Here is a 20,641-nt window from a genome sequence, read left to right as displayed (position 1 = left end):
CTGACACTTCAGTAGGAACTAGAGCTCTCACTATGAGGGAAAGTTGGTTAAGATGGACTAGATTTTGTTCATACAATAAATTGCGTCTTCTCTGCCTCTGTAACTGTAAAATATGCCCAAATTTACATGATTATTTTTGAACCACTCTTCCTTTTTAATGCACTCTACAACAAACTAAATTTAAAAATGTTAGGAAAAATGTTAGGTTTCAGGAAAACATGATGACTCCAAAAGTTATACTGCACTAAAGTTATAAAATGGAAAGTACATTAAATTTATTTCATTTCTATATCACGATAGCTAATGTCTTGCTTTAGTTTTGCAATTTTTTTTAATTCATAGTTTTACATACCTGCATACATTTGAGTAATTCTAAGAAGGCATCAAAACCCTCTAGGAACTTCTGCCTCAGTTCATCTGACCACTCAGTCGGCTTACTTATCAACACATACCTGGGTACATGAGAAAGATGCAAGTGTTAAATTTTATATTTGTTTTCCTCCTCAATTGATCAAACCAGCACATAGTTAATGCACTTACTTGAGATCCAAAATAAGGCTCTGAACACGCCTGAATTTGAAAGCCTGCAGAGCAGTGTAACGTTCAAACTGAAATCTGCCCTGGATGTCACGGTGCCTCAAGTGGTCCATAAAAGTTTTGATGATAGTGGTCATGAGATTTTCTTCCGTTATCAGCATTCGAGCCTATGCCAAAGTACATTGAAATTTGCTGTAATTAACAGACACAGCCAACAAGAGTTTCACACTGCACCATGAAGAATACATATATTTATCCAAAATTGTTACATCGATAATTAAAACAGAACACACTGAAAGCAAATCTTTCAGACATTCACAGAAGAAAAAAGTAATCTAGCCAGAAATTATCATAATCCAGATCTCTTTCTTCAGTTCCCTTCTGTACAGAAGTTTGACTATGATTAGGCTCCTGTTAACCTATGTAAGTATGACAAAAGACATGTTATTATGTGTCTTATAATTAACTTGTACCTCCCTTTAAGTACGTGTTGTCTCCTCTCATACAATTTAAGCATGAGTCCTTTAGGGGAGTGACAGCTCTTCTGTTTTCTATTTACAAACTGCCAAGCACTGTGGTGAACAGAGCACCTTCTGAACTGCTACGGAATTGTATAGCGCAATTTCCATGTGGAAATTATGTGAAATGACTTACGATACCCCTCAAGGCTACTGCATATATCCACATAGAAAACAAATCAAGAGGTATGGCAAAGTCTGATGACAATTGTCTTCCACACCCAACCTGACCAAACTCAACCCCACAACGGATTAAGGGGCACTAAGAAGTTACTGCCACTTCCTACTTGTGAGCTCTTCCACAACTCCCCCATTCTGTTGCCTCTCCTAGGTAACTGGGATGAGTCTTGCAGTTCTTATATCCCGTAAGAATTTTATTGTGTGGCTGGTAGAGAAGATTGGCCACTCTGATCTACTTCAACAACACTGTGGTTGTTAACTTGAGCTTCTGGGCTCTACAGCTGCTATTGATACTCCAAAACAGTTTCTCAATTGCTACTGTGGGGGTGGGAGGCAATCTAATGGTTAACATTTTCCCGAAAAAAATCACCACCAACACAACCACCCATCTTCCTTCAAACCAAAAAACTTCAGTTACTTGAAATCTCAAAGTCTAAAATTACTGAGATCAGTTTGAAAGTGTTAGAGGGGGGTGGTGGGGTAGTGTTACATTCTTCAACTTATTCATTCAGTTAAGAATTTTTTTTACATATTTAGAGCCATTCATTCAGTTAAGAATGAATGGCTCTAAATATGTAAAAAAAATTCTTATTTCGTATGGTAGGAGCTTGTAATTACTTTCATGCTATCAGTCTATTCTATCCTTCTACAAAACAGTCAAAACAATTTGTTTTACTTTTGCATACTTTTGAAATAGAAAACATGTAAAAGGGACACTGTAGTTATTCTTCTCTATGGAAATAACTGAAATTCCTTTTAATAAAACCACATGTATTAATACACATATTCTACCTCCCCATCTGCCAAAGGGGAAAAAAATGCCATAACCAATTGAATAACACTAATTGGTTAAGTGTAACTTAAGTCTGAATATTGGGAACATTCTTATTGACGGCATCAAAATTAAAAGAGGTAACACATTGCCCTGCACCATGGAAACAAAATCCTAAGGTCCTGTTGAATTCCCATGAGTAACATTCACCCCTAGGAAGCTGAAAAACAACTTTGCTCAGTATCATAACTCCCATGCTACTATTGAATTTTAGAGCTCAATTAAGATGATTAAGCTTGGAAGGATTCAGAAGCATTCCTTTTTTAAACAATTCCAGCTATGAAAAATCAGACTTTTATTTCCAGTACAGCTTCAAAGTTTAATTTGTCTAGTTCATAATACAAACAAAGATAGACTTATTTGGAGACTGGAGCAAAAAATGACATTTCCCAAGCAAGTATAAGCTTGTCAAAGACCAGCAGAGTTAGTGAGCTGGGAGAAGTAACAGTGCCTGAAGCTCTGTAACAAAAATTAACTGGAAACCTGAAGGAAGGCATTGTCCAAGTCTAGAAGTACTAACAGAAGTAGGGAATAGCAGAAGACAATTCTTGCTTGCATTTGTGTTGATGGGAAAATTAACAAAGTGGATCATTTCTAAAACCGCACCAGAACAGTATGCTCTGAAACTGTGATATGCAATCCATAATGCAGATTTCTACAAACTTGTGTCTCAGTATGAGGAGAAAATTATATATTGTGTGTGTGTCTCTGAAGAAACACTCAAGTACATTCCTAAAAAAAGAAGTAAAAGAAAAATGTAAAAAGAAAAAACAAAAATACCCAGCCCACTCTGGGAGACTCAAACTTTGCAATGCTGAACATTTTAACGTCTAAACCCATAGCAATGTATGTAAACATTCTGTGCTGTACAGCAGCAGTGTTCTTCCTTTCCACAGTAACATTAAAGAAATCTGCAGTCTTGATTCAAGAACCACGAGTGGCTTTTAACAAATAAAGATTTCCTTTTTTGGTCTTTTAGTACTTACAAGTGAAGGCACTGTGAATATCTGTATCGAGAGGTCAGCAATTGAGAACTCTCTGTCGTGGTCATCTTTCATAAAATCACTCTGCAATCGCTCATAGTTCTATTAAGAAGGAGGCAAAAAAAGGCAAGGAGTGCCAACTATCAGTTTTTAAAAGAAAGACAGGCACTACTCACCAGAGTAGGTACAGTGAAGAGTTGGACAGACAGAGCAGCCACCGATACTGCCCGTTCGTGATCATCCTCCATATAATCTCTCTGCAACTGCCGGTAATTCTAAACAACAAGGGGAAATTCACCTCTAATCCATACTGACCTGATTTTTTAATTTAAATGTCTGCTCTGGGAAACTTTAACCCCATGATAAAGGGAAGAGTAGCTCTTATGGATTATTATGCAGGTATTTCGTACAAAGAACATGACAGTTTAATCTGCTCATGCATGAGATCTACTCACTCTCATTTTGACAATAAAGGCTAATTATTTTATTTTCCACTCAAGTTATTTGTCTTTAGCAGAGTGAGCAAAATTTTGCAGCGCTGATTTAAAGCACTTCAAATACTAGTTACTGCAGAAATACTAATCAGTGTAACAGAATTTCAGCACTATTTTTGAGTAGTGCTATAACAGCTTACACTTCAACAATAAGAAGCAATTAGCTCTTAAGAAGTGATAGCCTGCACAGTTGATGATGAAGACAAAAACATCTGAACTGTTTTAGTTCTGGGTAACCTGGAAAGCCCATTTTTTTCCAGGTGATGAGATGCCATTATAACTAATACTTTGAAGACAGAAATAAGGTAGTCAGCATTTCATTGCAGTTTTTCACTCCCCAAAAGGAAAAAAAATCTGGATAATAGTTCATTTGAAGTACTATATGCTAACTAAACTCTTTGCTGCACAGTTTAAGCATTTAATAGTTCTTAGCAAGAAAGATACTTACTCTTGCAAAGCGGATAGCAAAAAGTTTCTTGTATTTCAAATCCATAAGTAGGCTGCTCATGAATAACTGGTGATACACATTTCTAGCTCCTGTCAAGAAAAATGAATGAAATATTGCACATCACTATTTTCTACCAACATATTATGGCAACATTTAGAAAAAAGTAAACTTTTGCAGAATGAGGTACGGGCATTTCAGAGCAGAAGATTCTTTGATTAAGTCTGTCAGGTGGAGCAAAGGACAAAGAAGAACACATAAAACAAAATTCTTCAAGTGGCATCACTTACTACTCCTGTATAAGATAACACTGAACTGTAGAATGGGGACATGAACATTCAAAGGCAAGACAAGAAAACAAGAACAGAACTCTACTCCTCCTTAGGATAAACAGAACATTTGGATCGTCCAGGGGAAAAAAGAGCACACTTACAAGAAGTCCTGGGAACTACATTAAATTTCACTAGTTGTGAACACCTCTGCAAAATAATTGTCTTCGCTATTTGAATTTCTAGTCTGGAATTCATTCACACAAGATATTAGATAAACAAAACTTAAAAGAATAATTTTCTCCATACTACAACCACTTTCCACCTTACATTGTTTATTGCTGCTCAAAGCAGCTCTCAAGACAGACCACAAAGATGTCACTGCTCTCTGGGATATCTGTACCTCAGAACTGAAGAACAACAAAAGATACTGGGGGAGGGTACAATCTTAATATTATATTCACATTTAAATAAAGAAAGGACATATATATTGCATCATTCTCTGCCTTTTTCTTTGTGCTTCTCTTTCTTACACCTGGCCTTACATGCCCTTTCAGGATATCGAATCAGACACAGAATCCATGACGAAAAAGAAACTATTTCCACTTCCCCAAAAACTACAACTTTCTACCCAATCCCATTGTATCAACCAGGCCTTTAAAATTTTAAGAGCTCTAAAATAACAGACCAGTAGTTTTCACTGAATGTTCTCAGAACACTTAAGAATACCTCATGAACACAGACACAAGTCAAAGCAGAAAACCTCTGCTCTGTCCCTAAAAAAGAGGCATTGGGGTAGATATGATACAGATGCTGAGATTCTATAATGGAGACAAACCCCAAATCACTCTGCTGTTTACTCAGTTTCTCTTAGCTAGCACTGTCAACCACAGATTCAAGTCAGCCTTAATTCCAAATGGTCTCTTTATGTTATTGTCTTCAATATATTTGGAGGGCATCACGAAGGGACAGATTATAACAAATCGGGCAATTCTCTCTCTAATACACCACAGTCAAAATGATCAAACATTAGCAGATACAGTAAACGGAAAACTTTCATGCATAGCATTCTCTAGCACTTTCCAGAAATCTGAGACAACTCACCTTTCCACAGTTTAGAATCATACAGCATCAGCTTATCCACAAGGGAAGAATTTTCACCATCTGGGCCCTCCTGTAAACCAACCTGACACAATATTCGACGAAGGCCATCTTAATGAAGAGAAATTACGTAAGTTAGTTATATATAGCTTAAACACAAACTTGTACATTATTTTGACATATTGGAATTTTCATAAGACACAGCAGAAGCCATAGGGCCCTCTTTTCTTTGACAACTGAGTAACACTGCTTAAATTTTGCAAATAGAAACACAAATATTTTCTACTTTGCAAGTTTCACACTAACCTTAAGGAACATCAGGAGCCTTGTGAAAACTGCCTAACACAACAATTTGTTTCAAAGTTATCAAATAAAAATGGGCTTTCTTAAAAGTGCTGTTGGCTTACTAACAAGAAATATTTATACAGCAGGCTAATTTTATGGGTTATATTCTTCCTTTTTTGAGTCCTATCAAAAGGGAAATGTAATATATGAAGAAACTCATATACTAATATAGTTTTTTGCTTACACTTACTAGCTGCTATTATTTTAAAGCTTCTCTACATATATTTTTCTAATGGAAAGCAGTAATAATTTTTATTATATGAAGACCTATGTTGTTATATGCTTGAAGACAAACCTGTATCTGCAATAGAACACAACACAGAAATGCTTGGCGCTGCATTTTCACTAAGACAACTACATGTCTTACACGCATTAGACTTATTTCTGCATGCTGCTTAGCCATCTTTGCTTCTCAAGTACAGCTGGCAGTGGCTTAGCGCCACGTATACCACACCATGCACTACACAGTGTGGTTTTGTACAGCCTGTGAACCCCTATAGCAGTTTGGGTTTTCTGTTGGGTTATTTTTTGGGTTTTTTCTTTTGTTTGGGTTTTGTTGGTTGGTTGGTTGGTTTGGGTTTTTTTGTGCGTGCGTGTGTGTGTGTATGTGTGTGTGTTGTTTCTTGTTTTTGTTTTTACCTTGCAGAGTTCCATTCCAACTACTGTTAAGAAGAGTTACAAATTAATGGAAACTACTGCACTATTCGACAAACGGCAAACAGAAGCTTATTCCTGAAGAACTGCCATTTGATAGAAAGGATGTGGTAGTCAAGTTTGTGACATAAGGTCTTCCCTTTATTCACTGACAAGTGTTTGACAGTCATTTCAGTGCAATCACCCAACCTCATGGCACAGCAGAAGACCTCTCCCCCTGCCACTCACCCTTTGGTCAGGGACATTTAAGTGCAACCACCTAAGCAGTGCAATTCTATCACTCCATGTTACAGATGAACAGGAACAGGCTGTTTAAAAGATTGAGCACAATCTAGATGTTTGGGTGTTTGTTAAAAAGCTACAAGAAACCAAGTTTTTAAAGGGGCATTTCACAAAACCAGGCTCCAGAGGACATTGCAAGACTGCATCCCAAGGTGTATAAGGCATTTCAAGCAGCTGAGCACGTAGGTCACAGACAAAACGTATGCATACTGCTTACCGTTAAACATTATTTTTGCCCTTTTGAATCATAGAGGGCACTGCATTTAATGAAGTGAACTCTGCAGAATTTCAGAAACAACACACGCACACATCAAACTATAAATTCAATGCTTTCATCTGTAACTTGATACCAAATTAACATATTCAAATTGCTTCTTTGCAACTGTAATTTAGTGCTGAAAATCAGTGACTTTGGCACCTGGCACAAAAGACATGGAACAAAACTGGGCTTAAAGAAAATAAGAAAGACAGTGTCTGCCTACACATTATGCTGAAAGGAAAATTTATCTCAGAAATTAAATATCTTCATGCCTCTCCTTTCTATGAATACCTATTATTTGCCAGCAACACTGCCAAATAATTGAACAAATTGCTACCATAACTTTTCAAAAGTTTGATTTATGTATCTTTAAAAATTAACTTATACAAAGTACTTATCTTTCAAAAAAAGATAACATGATATAGAGATCCTGTGCCTGAAATCTTGGCTAGTTTTTCAACCATCAGTCTAATAAAACATACAACTCTGAAGAAATCTTGCACCTACACAGAACATATATGCAATAATACAGCTGAGTGTGCTTTGCTAATAATTCTTGTTAACATTTACAGATGCAAAGAACACAGAAAGTGCATTAGGAAATGCACTGTCTACATTTCTACATATCAGCAGTTCGACACATTTTATTTCCCCTCATGCTACCCGTCTTCACAACCTTATAGTTTATTAGAACAGAGGAAGAACCAAGCCAAAACAAGCACAGAGCCTTCCCATAAAAATGATACTGTGCATTATGATTCCCTTGAAGAAATCTCTAAATATTTGATTAATACCTCATTATACCATTCTATACTTACCCCAAAACCTCCACACATGCTTGCATTTTCTCTGTTGTTCTACTTAGCAAAAACTCTGAAGCAATCACTTTCATCATCATTCATCAAATTATTTTTGAATATTTTTGTTTTATCTAATCAGGTTATTTTCAGCTTACTGCATTTATTTAAAAAGAACCAGGGAATGAAAAATAGCTTGTTGGCATACAGCATTTGACAGCGATTCTCTGCTTCTGTTCAACAGCAGCTACACAGAACAGAGTATCCAAGAAGACTAAGTAAGACGGGTAGCACCTCCATAGGGAAGTCAGAACTCAAGATAGCACTCCAATAGGAGAAAACAGAATGAAGTCAAACTTAAGTTACTAACAGCTTTGCCTCACGTATTACATACGTGAAATAAGTAAACAACATTGCTTAAGGAATTCAGCTTGCCTCAGAAATATTCTCCAACTTCTCTCACAAAAGTTCAAGTTTGCCCACCTGAATATCCAATAACACTGCCAAGCCAAGTTAGGAGTTTCAGACCAAAGCTCTGATGGGCAACAATGGATGAATGCATAACTTGTACTTTCAATGGCTTTGTCTGACGACTGGTATTTCTCTTAAAAAGAAAAAGAAAAAATGAGGTAATGCATATTTAAGTGAGGACTAGTATAGAAACACAGCATTCCTATGATTAATTTAAATAATGTATAATATTAATATGCATTCTAATTAATAACACTTATATAGGGAAGAAACAAAACCAAAAAAGTCTGAACTTTATTTACCCTATTAATATTTGAAGGACCTTATTATTCAATATCAACATATTTAGGCCAATCCATTTTCCGCTCTTGGCCTATTATCAATGTACACACTGATCTTCTGCGTTTTACTGATAAGCAGTTCCACGCACAACCCAAGACAGCCATGCAAATTTGTTCCTCATATGACCTGCAAAAGACACCCAGCAGCCTGCCAAGGAAAGAAACTGATTGTCTACGGCCTATTTTCAAAAATCCAAATTAAACACACAGAGTTAAAACAAGAAAGAATCTATTTCCCCTCATCTCTGAGTCAGTAACCCTAATGGTTTGACAGTACACATAAAAGCCATTTGTTCTTTGATTGCATAGATGGCAAGTTAAAAATACTGCATGACTATCTTTCAAGATATGTTAATGTTTTCAAAATACCTGAAATAGTTTAAGGCCAGTAAGTCTAGCTGCAGTATTTGTTTTTCAGTGGTAGCAGTATTATACATAAACTATTTACTTCACGTGATTAAGTACTGCTCTGCAGTAGTTAAAGAAAAATAAACTAAAAAATATTATTCTCATGTTCTTACATGGAAGAACCTTGTAATATATAGACATTATGAATATATATACACTTTTAAATACACACACTCAAAATGAAAGTGTATGTGTAGTTTCACACTTGAATTCAATCAGTAACAACTTCCATCGCTGTGGCTGTGAAAGATGCAAACAAGTTCATACTACAGGAGAAAAAATAAAATAGTTTAACTTCACTGACCTGAACTGACACACAATTCTAACAGATTGCATTTGGAGTTCTTGATCGAACTCTGTTTTCCAAAAGAAGTTGTCTAGGAATGTCTTTTTAGGAAATTATTTTGGGTGCAAGGTAGGCCGTAGTAGAAAAAAACAAAAACAGAGTATAAACCTGTATTTTGATAGCTTTGCTATGCACACTGTAAATAGTATCTCCAACACTTCATGTTCTTAAAATACAGAGTCATTATAATAACAATATCACAAAATCATGTAGCAAAGCCTCTTTTTGTTTAATATGAGGCAAATAAATAGATAATATTACTTACCACTATTACTGATTTGGCTTGATCGCAGTACTGAAAGTCTCCATATCGAACAGACCTACGTCCCTTTAAATTTGTAAAGAAGTAACATTACCACCAGATTCTAAACAAGAAGTTCAAATGCTGTGTTTTACATTAGTATAAAAGATAGAGTAAAAGTTTCAGATGCACATTAACCACCCTTACTTTCATGCTATTTTCATTTTTTCAAGTACTGTCTATAGTTACATACTTGAATTCCCAAAATGCGCCTTGGCATTTTTAAAAGAAAATAAAATAATACTATATATGCAGTTACCTGTTATACTACTTTTTCTGTGTATAATATTAAGATGTAACCATCACAATAATTTTACTTAAAATACTGAAAACTTAGCTTTAGTACTAACACATCTATCATTAGTTTTAGTAGAATCTAAAGGTATTTCAACATTTCATTGCCTTTTAAAAAGTAGATACTAAAGCTAATTGTTCTTTTAAACATACAGCTAAAGCACTTGGTTTATTTCAAAACTGGAAGGTTTCCATATTGTATGAGTCTTTCTATACCATAAATATATGTATTAAAATAGACAGTTAATTTATAGTGTATTGTAGACAGAATAGCTTATTGAAATTTTAAGATCTGATCTGACACCAAATCATTGTTTTGGGCATAACCTTCTCATTTCTTTTACATTCATACACATGTGCACATGTAAATATGTATTCATGTGTATTCAAAAGTAGGACAGGGATCAACAGTAGGTAAAAATCTCCAAAGTGCATCCTACAATACACAGCACATGCTCAAGTCAGCACATATTCAGGGATCAGATGGGAATCTTTTGATTACAGATATCACAAAAATAGAGTAGCGATAACGCAAAACCAAAATCTTGCTTAGTGTTAAGTAATATAAAGTGGTTATATTTCCTTTTTCTCTGACCTGCTTGAAGTACTTTAACAACCTAAACCAACGCTCTCATTGCCACTTTGGAAGAGATCTCCTCCCAAAACAAGGCACAAGCCAACAAAACAACATAAAAGGACACTCATTTTCACAGCAACTGCTTACAGGGTCGTGGCACAAATAACAAATGCAGTTGTCCCTAGAAAGTGTCCTTTTCTTAAAAAATGCACACAAGCCAGAATACAGACACAGCTTGCAGAGTACTTCTGAGATCAACCTGCTAGTTAAAATTATATTCAGCACGTAGTGATCCTGAACTTGTTCTTTCTAAATGCTGTATGAAGGATTTTACCTCTTCCTGCCATTATCATCTGACAATTATGGAACAGAAAATTAAATTTAAAAAACATGCAAATAGTTTCATGAGCTCTGGAACAAAAGCATCAAATTATGGATTTTAGCCCTCACTGTTGACAGGTGTTACTCCTAGAAGCATTTCCGATGCTTGGAGCACACAGAGGGGCTCTTTCAATGTCAGCTCCCTGGTACACAGTAAGGTATGAGCTAAAGCTGCTGCCTGTCCTTGACAGAGGAGTGAGAAACACCCGGCTAACTACACTCACAAGAGCGAGGGGAATACAGTTACAATGAAGCATGTATTCAATATTAGGTATGCTTTGGGTTGGTCAATGAGTTAAAGACATTTTAGGGTGGCCTGACACACAGGGCTCAGTCACAATAACCACACTCTTTAGGAAAACAAACTGAAGTAAGTGTAGTCATATAAAATAAACATTAGGGTAAGTATAATTAAAAGTTCTAGCAATTAATTTACTTACATCTCTGTCTACTGTTGTTGCAAAACCAATAGCCTCCTTTTGTGTGCAGTTGACAGCCTTCTGAAGAGTATAAATAACTTGTTCATAGGTATGGACTTCATCATTAAACAGCATGCAGTAGTAAGTGTCACTCTTCTCACTGCAAAGCAAGGATTGAATTTATATGATTCAAAGCAATGTAAAATTAAAAAAAATCAACTTCTAGTTTAATGAAGTTTTCCACCAAGCGGACAACCCAAGCTGGAAGCCAGGGCTTCTTTGGGTATACTAGAACATATGCCAACAATTTATTTGAAAAGGACTGACCAGCCCAAACTTCTATAGGAATGTGCATCTTTCCAGCAGAATTAAGTCCAAAATGAGCAAAATCTTAAGACAATGCTTAAGTCTGTGTATTAATTTTGAACATTTGTTGATTATGAAATGATAATTTCCTACTAAGGAAAATACATCTCCTTCCAGTGGAGCTGTGGCTTAATACATTCCTCCATAGCTTCTCAGAGAGATTTCACCAGTCTTTGCATTATTTTGCCACACCAGTTTCCCCAGTAAAGGCCTATTAGACAACAAAAACTTGCCAGTCTCTTAAAAAGCCCAAACTTCACAATCCTCAAAATCACAACTTACTAAGCTTACATAGATTCAGTCCAGTCTTTTGATTCCCATCATTTATTTACACAGCATTCTTACTCACACAACATGAAGTAAAAGAAGTTACTAATAAGATGTAAGAAAATAATCCATGATAACTACAACACAAGTATTCTGTAATGCTTCAAAAATTTTAATAAGTGGATCAACAAAAGTAAAAAAAACCTTTTTCCATCAGAATTTCAATAACTCTGACCGTAAGAATTTAACCCGTCACTTGTTTTATGGTATTGTATTTTACCAATTCTTCTTTTTCAATATTAAGGAAACAGAGGAATCACAAAGACACTGTTTCATCATTGCTATAGAGATAAATGAACCGTATAATCACAAAAGAAAAAATTATGAAAAAACCTCAAATCTTTTAAAATTATTTTTGTCCATTGTCTACAATATACTTCTAACAATTTTAGTAAAGGAAGAAAACATACTTAAAAATCAGAATTTGCATTTTTATTGTAAACATCTACAAGCCTTTAAAAGGCAGAAGACAAACACTATACTTACATCATCTCTAGGCCAGGCAACTCATTTTCCTTTTCCCATGTTAATATATCTACTGCATATTTGAATGTGATGGCAAAAATATTATAAGCTCTTGCTACCATGTCTTCTGGTAACTGCACCACAGGATCCTGAAAAATAAATAAAAACAGCACTTGAGAAATTAAATTCTATTCAAAACAGAAACTGTCACATTTGTACCTTTCTCTGTCATGATGTATGCATTTCGTCAATAATCATCCTCTCTTCTTTTTCCAGTCCTTCACTGACATTCACCAAAGCAGTAATCTAACATTCAATACCTAAACATTAAATTGCCTCTTATCATCCCCTTAAATTTTCACTCACTTCTCTATTTTCACTTTCTTTGCTCTCAATGAACTTACCAATATCAGTAAACTGCAGAATACAAACAAATATGCACCTATTGTCTTGATTTAAGTCTCACATCCAAGCTTATACAACATCTAACACACTAGGATCATGATTTATGATGCATGTCTCTTACATGCTGTGGCATAGAAACAATTAAATGCTTACATGTAGCTAGGTATTTTGTAATGATCTGCCCATGTCTCAGTCTTGTTCACAAACAGCTGCTCTCCTTTTGTATGTGTACCATGCACCCACTTGTGTTCATTCTGCACTCTCAAGAGTGTCCTCCATTTGACATCTGCAGCAGTCACTATAAACTTGTCCTCTTCTCCACCAGATCAGAATGGGGAACTGAAATGAGGAAGGGGAGGAAGAGGAGTGCTGCCTCAGTCTGCAAAGTCAAAGGGACTACCTTCTGGAGCGGCAAATGAGAACCACTGCCAACTCGGAATCAAGTAGTACAGGTGCCACTGCCATTTCCTTCCAATCCATGTGTTAACAGAAAACATTAAAAACTTATTCTCTGAAAGGATTCTTCTACAATTTCAATTTTTTATGTTCAGAACAACTAGTCTCTCTTGTACAAAGCTGGAAAGGGAACACTGCATGCCCTGCAGGTCACCTGGACATATACTATACCTTGGGTCACTGACTCTATTCATCATTTGATATTTTGAAGAATGTATAATTGTTAGCCAATTCAGGTGTTTAACACTAGCCCAATTTCTGTTTAAGAATTACCTAATACCACATTCTGTGCTTCATTACAGTTTATGTTGTACAAAAATGGCCACAAGAATCTTTTCAGAACTGAAGTCTGCATTATCTACTGGAGGCCCTCAACAGTCAGCAATTCGCTGGTACTAGTAAAGTTTATTCACCCACCCACCCCAAGATTTTTTTGGAATATTTTGCAGCTTTACAGGAATGTTAATAACTGTCATTTCTCTTTTTTTGCTTCATTTAAAATTTATCTAGGGTATGAAGAACTATCAGTCATCAAAAGCAAATACACACCTTAAGCAGCAGCACTGCCTCCATTCCCAGCACTTTCTGGGCAAGGCAGAAAACAAGCTCTGATAATGCTCAGCAAATGATCCTTGATCTACCTCGAACTGCATATCTACGAGACCTCAATCCCCATCCCTCACAGAGAAGAAAAACAAAGCCTGTCCAGTACCTTAAATTTTTCTGTGACTCACACTCACTGTGCAAGTATCTTTGGATGTAGAAGTAGCAGTTCACCCAAGATTTCAGAACAAGTGTTTTCTAAGGCTGCCCACTGATGTAAACTGGCATACAGATCAAGTGGTGAGTCCATGCAACAGTGCTACAAGTCTTAGGGTTGAGACAGTGACAGATTTTAGAAGGACTGCTGTCACTTGCAAATAGTTACATTTGCTTCACTTACTCAGATCAGTAAAATGACTACTGCCTTATATTTTCCCTTCAAAAAAATTCATAAAAATTATATTACATAAGAACAGACATGAGCGAGCTAGACCAGAAGCCCAACTAGCCACTCTCATTCCTGAGATATACGATTCCCTTAGTATCTGTTATTACAAGAAAAGGACAGAATGCTCCTCCGGTCTCCAGTAACTCAGGACACTAACACTTCCCACACCAAAGAGGGTATCTGCAATTTTAAATGACCATTGATAATTTTTCCCCTCCACAAACATGTTAAATTTCTTTTTGAACATATACAAACTTTTAACAACAATGGTGTTTTGTCACAACTAGTTCAACAGCTTGAATTCATAGTGTAAGAAGTAGCATGTCTTTTTGCATTTAGTCTGTCCAAGTTGCTATGCTACAAGAAATGTTGAAAATATGTTCTCTATTTACCTTCTCCATACCAAACAAGCTTTTATAGACCTCTATCTTATATCTCCATTATGGCTTTCCTGTAACAGCAAGTTATTTTGATTTAAAAGATCTGTGCACTGTACTTTGGCAAGAATCAGAACATATGCTGCACAGACAGCTTGATTTGGCTTCTTCGTACACACGATTACCTACAGATTCTTTTTTTCACATGGCAGACTCCCTTCACCTTTCAGAATAAGACAGAAAAAGAAATAGAACTAAAGCTGCAGAGGTGACCAAGAACGTACAAAATTAAGCCTTAGTGTAGAAAATGTCATTCAAAATAACTCCGTAAGTTAGACAAGACATTAATTTAGTCTAACACAGTGTGGTTCGCATATTACTATTAAATTTCCTCCCATCTCTCATGCATAGTACATAAGACTAAAAATAGCCTCATGTAAATTATTTATATATATACATACATACATACACAGTTAATGTTTTGAAACATGATGCTTCAACTGTTATTACCTCTTCTTCTGCAGTCTCTGAAGTGTTAAGTTCATGCTTTTGACAGTAAGGGCCTTCTTTCCAAGCTTCTGTATCACCACAGTCACAGAAACCTCCTCCACCTGATGTTGTCATCTAACATCATTTAAAAACAAAACAGTCCATATGAATATGCATATATGTACATGCACATTAAGAAATGCGTAGTCACAGCTAAACTACAAGAGCACAAACACAACACCTGATAGCTTTAGCCAGTACCCTGTTAAAAAAGCAGAGAAACCACGCTTGTTTCTATGATGGCTGAAAGCTTATCTACTTCTCCAGTTTGCCTATGCCAAAAGAAAAGGAAATAAAATAAAATAAAATGCTTCCAATACCCTCATTCTGCCTCACCTGAAGGCTGCGTGTTTCTTCTGGTTTTCAGTTTTTCTGAATCTATTACTTGCAATGCCATCTGTTCTATTTCAGATTCACACATTTTTAATCTGAACAAAGCTAAATTCATTCACATAGCACTATTACACAATCAATAAAAGATGTGTTGTTTACAGTAACAGGAGTTTACAGACAAAACCTAAAAATTTTACACATAAGTATTAGTAAGCATAGAAAAACATATCTGAAAACTGTAAAGATATATTTACACTGTTTTAATAAAACTGACTTTAAAGTTACGATAATCTCAAATTAATAAGTGTAATAATACTCTTTCTGAACCACAATTATTAACTGATTCACAGAAGAATTCTTCTTTCACCTATTTTTGGCATACAGGTGCACTCTGCACCTACAGGTACATCCTACAGTATCAATGAAATTAGACAGACATCTGAAAGAACATTTGCTTACACTTCTGGATGTCACCTAGACTTGTTAATTCACTAAGCCTGCAAACTAAAAACCTACATACAAGAAGTATGCTGATATGAGCAAACTGGGTTGGGTTTCTTGGGGCAAGTTGATGTGTTTGGTTGGTTTTTCCCAAATCTTAGTGCTCAGTGTATCCATGCATTGATTGGATTTACACTAACAGCAGTGCATTATTGTCAAAATCAGATCTACAGAAAGGCTCCACTGGTAGTTTTCGCTTAGTTTCTTCATTTAAAAATACACCGAGGCCTTCTTTGTTTTGTTTGCAGGGTTTTTTTTGAACTAATCTGTACTACTAATAGCTGTGTATTACTAAAACTAACAGCATCTTCAGTTTTAGTTTTCTATTTTAACTTTATGTTTAAAACCAAACAGAAAATCCTGCTATTGTACAGGATTTGATAACAATTCAGACATTTAAAGGAAATCAGTTTTAAATAAAAGTGTCCTCTTAATAAAGGTTTTTCAGTATCTTTCAAAAAGAGCCAAACATCCAAGGTCAAAGTAAGCAAAAATACAACTCTAATGCTGTAAAATTCACTAAAGGGCACACGTTAAGAATACCATACTCACACTTGTAAGCTTAACTGTTGCGCATAAAATTTAATTGCTCAATATTTCAAAGTGTTAACTTCCAGAATTTACACTCAGATCAAAACACTCAAGTTCTTGTAAGATTATTGCAGACTTAATTCCAAACTTTGTGTTCATCCAATATTTGAAGAAGTTTCCTATACATACAAAATTATCAGTGACTACATCATATATGCCAGCAGTATTACTAACCCTGTAACGGTGCTCTCTATGAATACTTCCAAGAAAGCACTCCATGCATAACACACAAGTTGGGTCAACTGCACAGTCTCTGAAAACAGGAGGATAAAAAAAAAGTAGGATTAAACAAATGTTTTTGCCTTTAATGACACATTTTACAACACTTAATTTACAAATATCACCAATGTGAACCTTCCGATTAACATCTATATTATACTGAAAGAGTATACTGAAAGGGATAGCTTCAAAGGACGGCAAAAAAAATGAAGGAGAAAAAAGATCTGTTCTCATAACAGAACAGGCTTTAAAATATCATCTGTGTAGCATATATATTTGGGCAATATAGCCATTGCCTTCAAGAGGTGAGAAGTACATAAGCAAGTGAACAGATGAATTAGAGAACACAACACAGCCAAGCAAATAGTATAAAACCAAGCAAGTTCTCTTAAGTACAGGGTACAAATATTAACTATCTCCAGCAATCAGTGAAGACAATTTTTCACTAATCACTAAAAAGAAAGTTAGCACACAGATTAGATCAAACCTCTGCTTCTAAGTTTAGCCCTACTGAAGAGGTCCAAGAACGCAATTTCCTCAACCAGGAGATCAGAGACCATAACGTCCTGTCTACAAGCACTGCTACATTAGAGATAAGTAATATTTCTAGCAAAAAGGGCTAAACAAAGGAATGAAACAATTACACATTATATTTAGCTGTCTCCCTGAGAACCACTGAAAATACATGAACCTATGTAAAGCAACTGACTTCAAGGCACCTCAAGACTAAGGGAGTCAAGATTTTGCAAAGGAAAAACAACCACCAAGAGAATGACTGCCTTAAGATGGTTATTGCCAAAACAAGAAACAGAGAAACAACTTATTTTGTTCAAAAGAAAACACCAGAGATCCTATGAAATGTTATTATCAAGAATCCTTTTAATTTCGTTTCACCAAATAAATTACTCCAAGTAATCACTGAAAGATAATCAGGCAACCATGACTTACTAGACATAAAGTACCACTTTCACATTTGTTTTTCCACAGCAGCTAGTAAAGGTGAAAATGTCAAAGCAAAATTATAAGAAGCTCTTCTGTTTTAGGATAATTTATGTTCATGGCATTTCTTTTCTTTTAATTAAAAAAAAATAAAAACACTTATTCCAACAATATGCCCACAATATTGGATAGATCAGTTCTACAACACTAGGTATTGATTCTTCCAAACTCTGAACTTGTGGCAATATACCTACAAACGCAGTATCATTTGCCAAGTAATTTCTTGAACGAATAATAGTGCTTATACGTAAAGCAGAGGCAGATCTGTAAGCTTCACAACTGGACAGAAAAGCCACGGCTTTTAAGATACTTCATGGAACTAGAGAAAAACTATTCTCTGTATCCCTCAAAGCTTTACATTAAACTCTCATTATTCTCCATTACCAGCTATAAATCAAAGAAAATTATTAACACAAAAGAGGAAATTTTTAACAGTTTTATATCTATGTTCAGTAGTTAATGGAAAGCAATGAGACTCCATCTTGATAGCAGCAACTGCAAAAATACTCTGTATTCACTGACTTGAGCAGAAGATCGGACAAGATGGCCTACCACAACATCCTTTCTAAATTAAGTGATATTATGATAACATTGTTGCATTTAACTGTTTTTCTACAGAAACTAAGACCCTAAACATGAACAGTATATTCGCTTATTCTCTAAATTCTAGACCAACAGACTGCATTATTCTATGTTTCCATCATACTTGACTGTATTCTCAGTTGCGTTGTTGGTCTTGAAAAATAAAGTGTTTAGAAGAAATTAACAGAACTCCCACAGTTTTCACTAGTTCACGTGAACATACTACTTCTAGGCTGCAATGCAATTTGACTTGAATTAAAACACTAGGTCTGACATTTGATTTTTTTAGTTCTTTGGGACCAGATTTCATGAAAAGGTACTAAAGAAACTGTGGAAATTCTTTTTATAGCCTCTGATAGTCCTCAGCCTTCCACTCTCTAATTCTCCACCCAGATCTCTCCTTTTTTTCACAGATGTGAAGGAAGAACCTAAGAACACCTGAGAGGAGATGGAGTTTTCTCAGTGGTTGAAAGGATCTTAAGTACCCACCAGTTTAATCTCATCCATCTCAAGATAAGAGGTCTAAAAACATTTCAAAAATACCTATTATATCTGATCATTGAAACAGAAATGCAGAAGAGGCAGCTTGGTGAGCTAAGTATCTCAAGATCACCCTGAATGAGAACTTCAGCAAACAAGGCCAATAAGGGTTTTGAGAAGAGGAGAGCACTAGAGAGTAAAATTCTTCTAGGATCATTCTCTCCCTGTAAAGGAAGGGGATAGAAACCCAGAAAAATAAACCCTCAAAATAAGATAGACATTCCCTCCCTGCATCACCCCACCAACCGCTCAGGTGTCCAAGAGAGTGGTAGAAACCATACAAAAGAAGAAGAATCTGTGAGAGAGGGTACACACTGAAATAAAACTAGAGATGGTTCAGGAAAGGAAAGGTAACATAGGAAACACACAGCTGGTAATATATTGGCTTAAAACTGAAGATCTTTAAAATACTCGAAACTGGTAGTAAATTCCTGTCCTCTTTCAAGTAAAATTGTATTTTTAGAGAGATCTAGAGATATGGAAGGAACAAGAAGCTGTTATGCCTGTTTTAGCATCCAATAGATTGGTTTACACAGGTCATGGAAAGAGGTCTAAAATATCAACAAAACAGCTGATGTTCAGCATCTGAATTACATGGCAGACACCTGCCCGCTTACTTCTGATTAATGCCCTTAAATCACAGTGACGGTTCACCCTAACCACCTTCTTAATCTTGCATTTCTTTTGTATAGAAAACACTCTATCCTAATTAATATTTTTCCATTTACAAATCTGTAGTGTGTTAATTTTCCCCTGCTCCCACCTGTCACAAAAGACGGCAAGGTTACTTTAAAAATACATTTGAGGTATTAACTTTTCATTGGGACAGTATATTCTTATCAAGAAATGTTCCATGACTTCACAAAGTATAAATACTTCGCAACGCTACCTGCAAGAATACGTAGGCTCTCCCACTTTAAAAACTCGGCCACAGAGATGGGAAGGTTTGTTTGCTTGTTCAAGCTTTGGAAAACCAAAGGCAGGATCTTCAGCACAAAGATACCATTCCATTGGTCCCAGCAAAATATGTTGTGCCAGCATGTCTTCTCTTTGTGGGGCAGGGTTAGGACCCCTGCAGTAGATTTTTGGTACATAATAGGCCAGATGCTGGTATACTTCTTTCTGAAGGTCGCTTGCTTGCAGCCATTTCTTTTAAATTAGAAAGAATGAGAACACAAATTGCTCGTTAATAAAAATACCAAAGACAGTTCCATCCATCAAAATTACTTTTTTATTCCTAAATCAAAAATGGCATTGCAAAACTAGAAGGCCATGCTTCCTTCTAACTGTTAAATCTGGATGATCACAAAAGAAAGACATTAGGAAAGGAATAATTTGTTTCCTTGCTTGCACATTTCATGAGACAAAAGTACAAGGAGAATGGCAAACACAACATTAGGTAACAGTCCCTCTATCATTTAATTTCAACAAATTACCTGTGAAAATGAGGGGGCTTTGGTTTCTCCTACCACCAAAATAACTTATCTGGATCATTATTTCAAGTATGATGTTAGATCCATGAGCCAATTAATAGTAAAAAACAAATGTTGACAGAGTTTTTAAAGGCCGTCAAACTACTGTATCTGCTATATGATGCTGAAAAACTCACAGCTCTTCCTAGTTTGTCTTTTGTCCCCTTGTATATATACACAGTAACAAAAATCCTCTTGGACAACATTTGTTTTATTTCTGCCCTGTGGATTACA

At 35.7% G+C, this 20,641-nt stretch overlaps 1 protein-coding gene across 1 annotated transcript in view; it reads right to left on the bottom strand.

The window, feature by feature from the left end:
• Positions 1-20,078, bottom strand: part of UBR2 (ubiquitin protein ligase E3 component n-recognin 2) — a 49,260-nt gene extending 29,182 nt beyond the window's left edge. Inside the window, exons 1-12 of the mRNA XM_010185559.1 lie at positions 19,825-20,078; positions 16,770-16,848; positions 15,132-15,245; positions 12,414-12,541; positions 11,256-11,394; positions 9,528-9,590; positions 8,180-8,300; positions 5,363-5,470; positions 3,993-4,081; positions 3,227-3,325; positions 541-704; positions 353-452 (exon numbers count right to left, since the gene is read on the bottom strand). Of these exons, the coding sequence (XP_010183861.1) occupies positions 353-452; positions 541-704; positions 3,227-3,325; positions 3,993-4,081; positions 5,363-5,470; positions 8,180-8,300; positions 9,528-9,590; positions 11,256-11,394; positions 12,414-12,541; positions 15,132-15,245; positions 16,770-16,848; positions 19,825-19,976 (1,356 nt within the window). The 5' untranslated portion in view covers positions 19,977-20,078. The remainder of the gene's footprint in view (positions 1-352; positions 453-540; positions 705-3,226; positions 3,326-3,992; positions 4,082-5,362; positions 5,471-8,179; positions 8,301-9,527; positions 9,591-11,255; positions 11,395-12,413; positions 12,542-15,131; positions 15,246-16,769; positions 16,849-19,824) is intronic.
• Between the last annotated feature and the right edge of the window lie 563 nt (positions 20,079-20,641).

Source organism: Mesitornis unicolor, unplaced genomic scaffold (genome assembly GCF_000695765.1).
Source record: "Mesitornis unicolor isolate BGI_N332 unplaced genomic scaffold, ASM69576v1 scaffold19515, whole genome shotgun sequence".
NCBI lineage: Eukaryota > Metazoa > Chordata > Aves > Mesitornithiformes > Mesitornithidae > Mesitornis > Mesitornis unicolor.
Note: the sequence above shows the minus strand (reverse complement) of the source record. Positions and strands in the feature narration are given on the sequence as shown.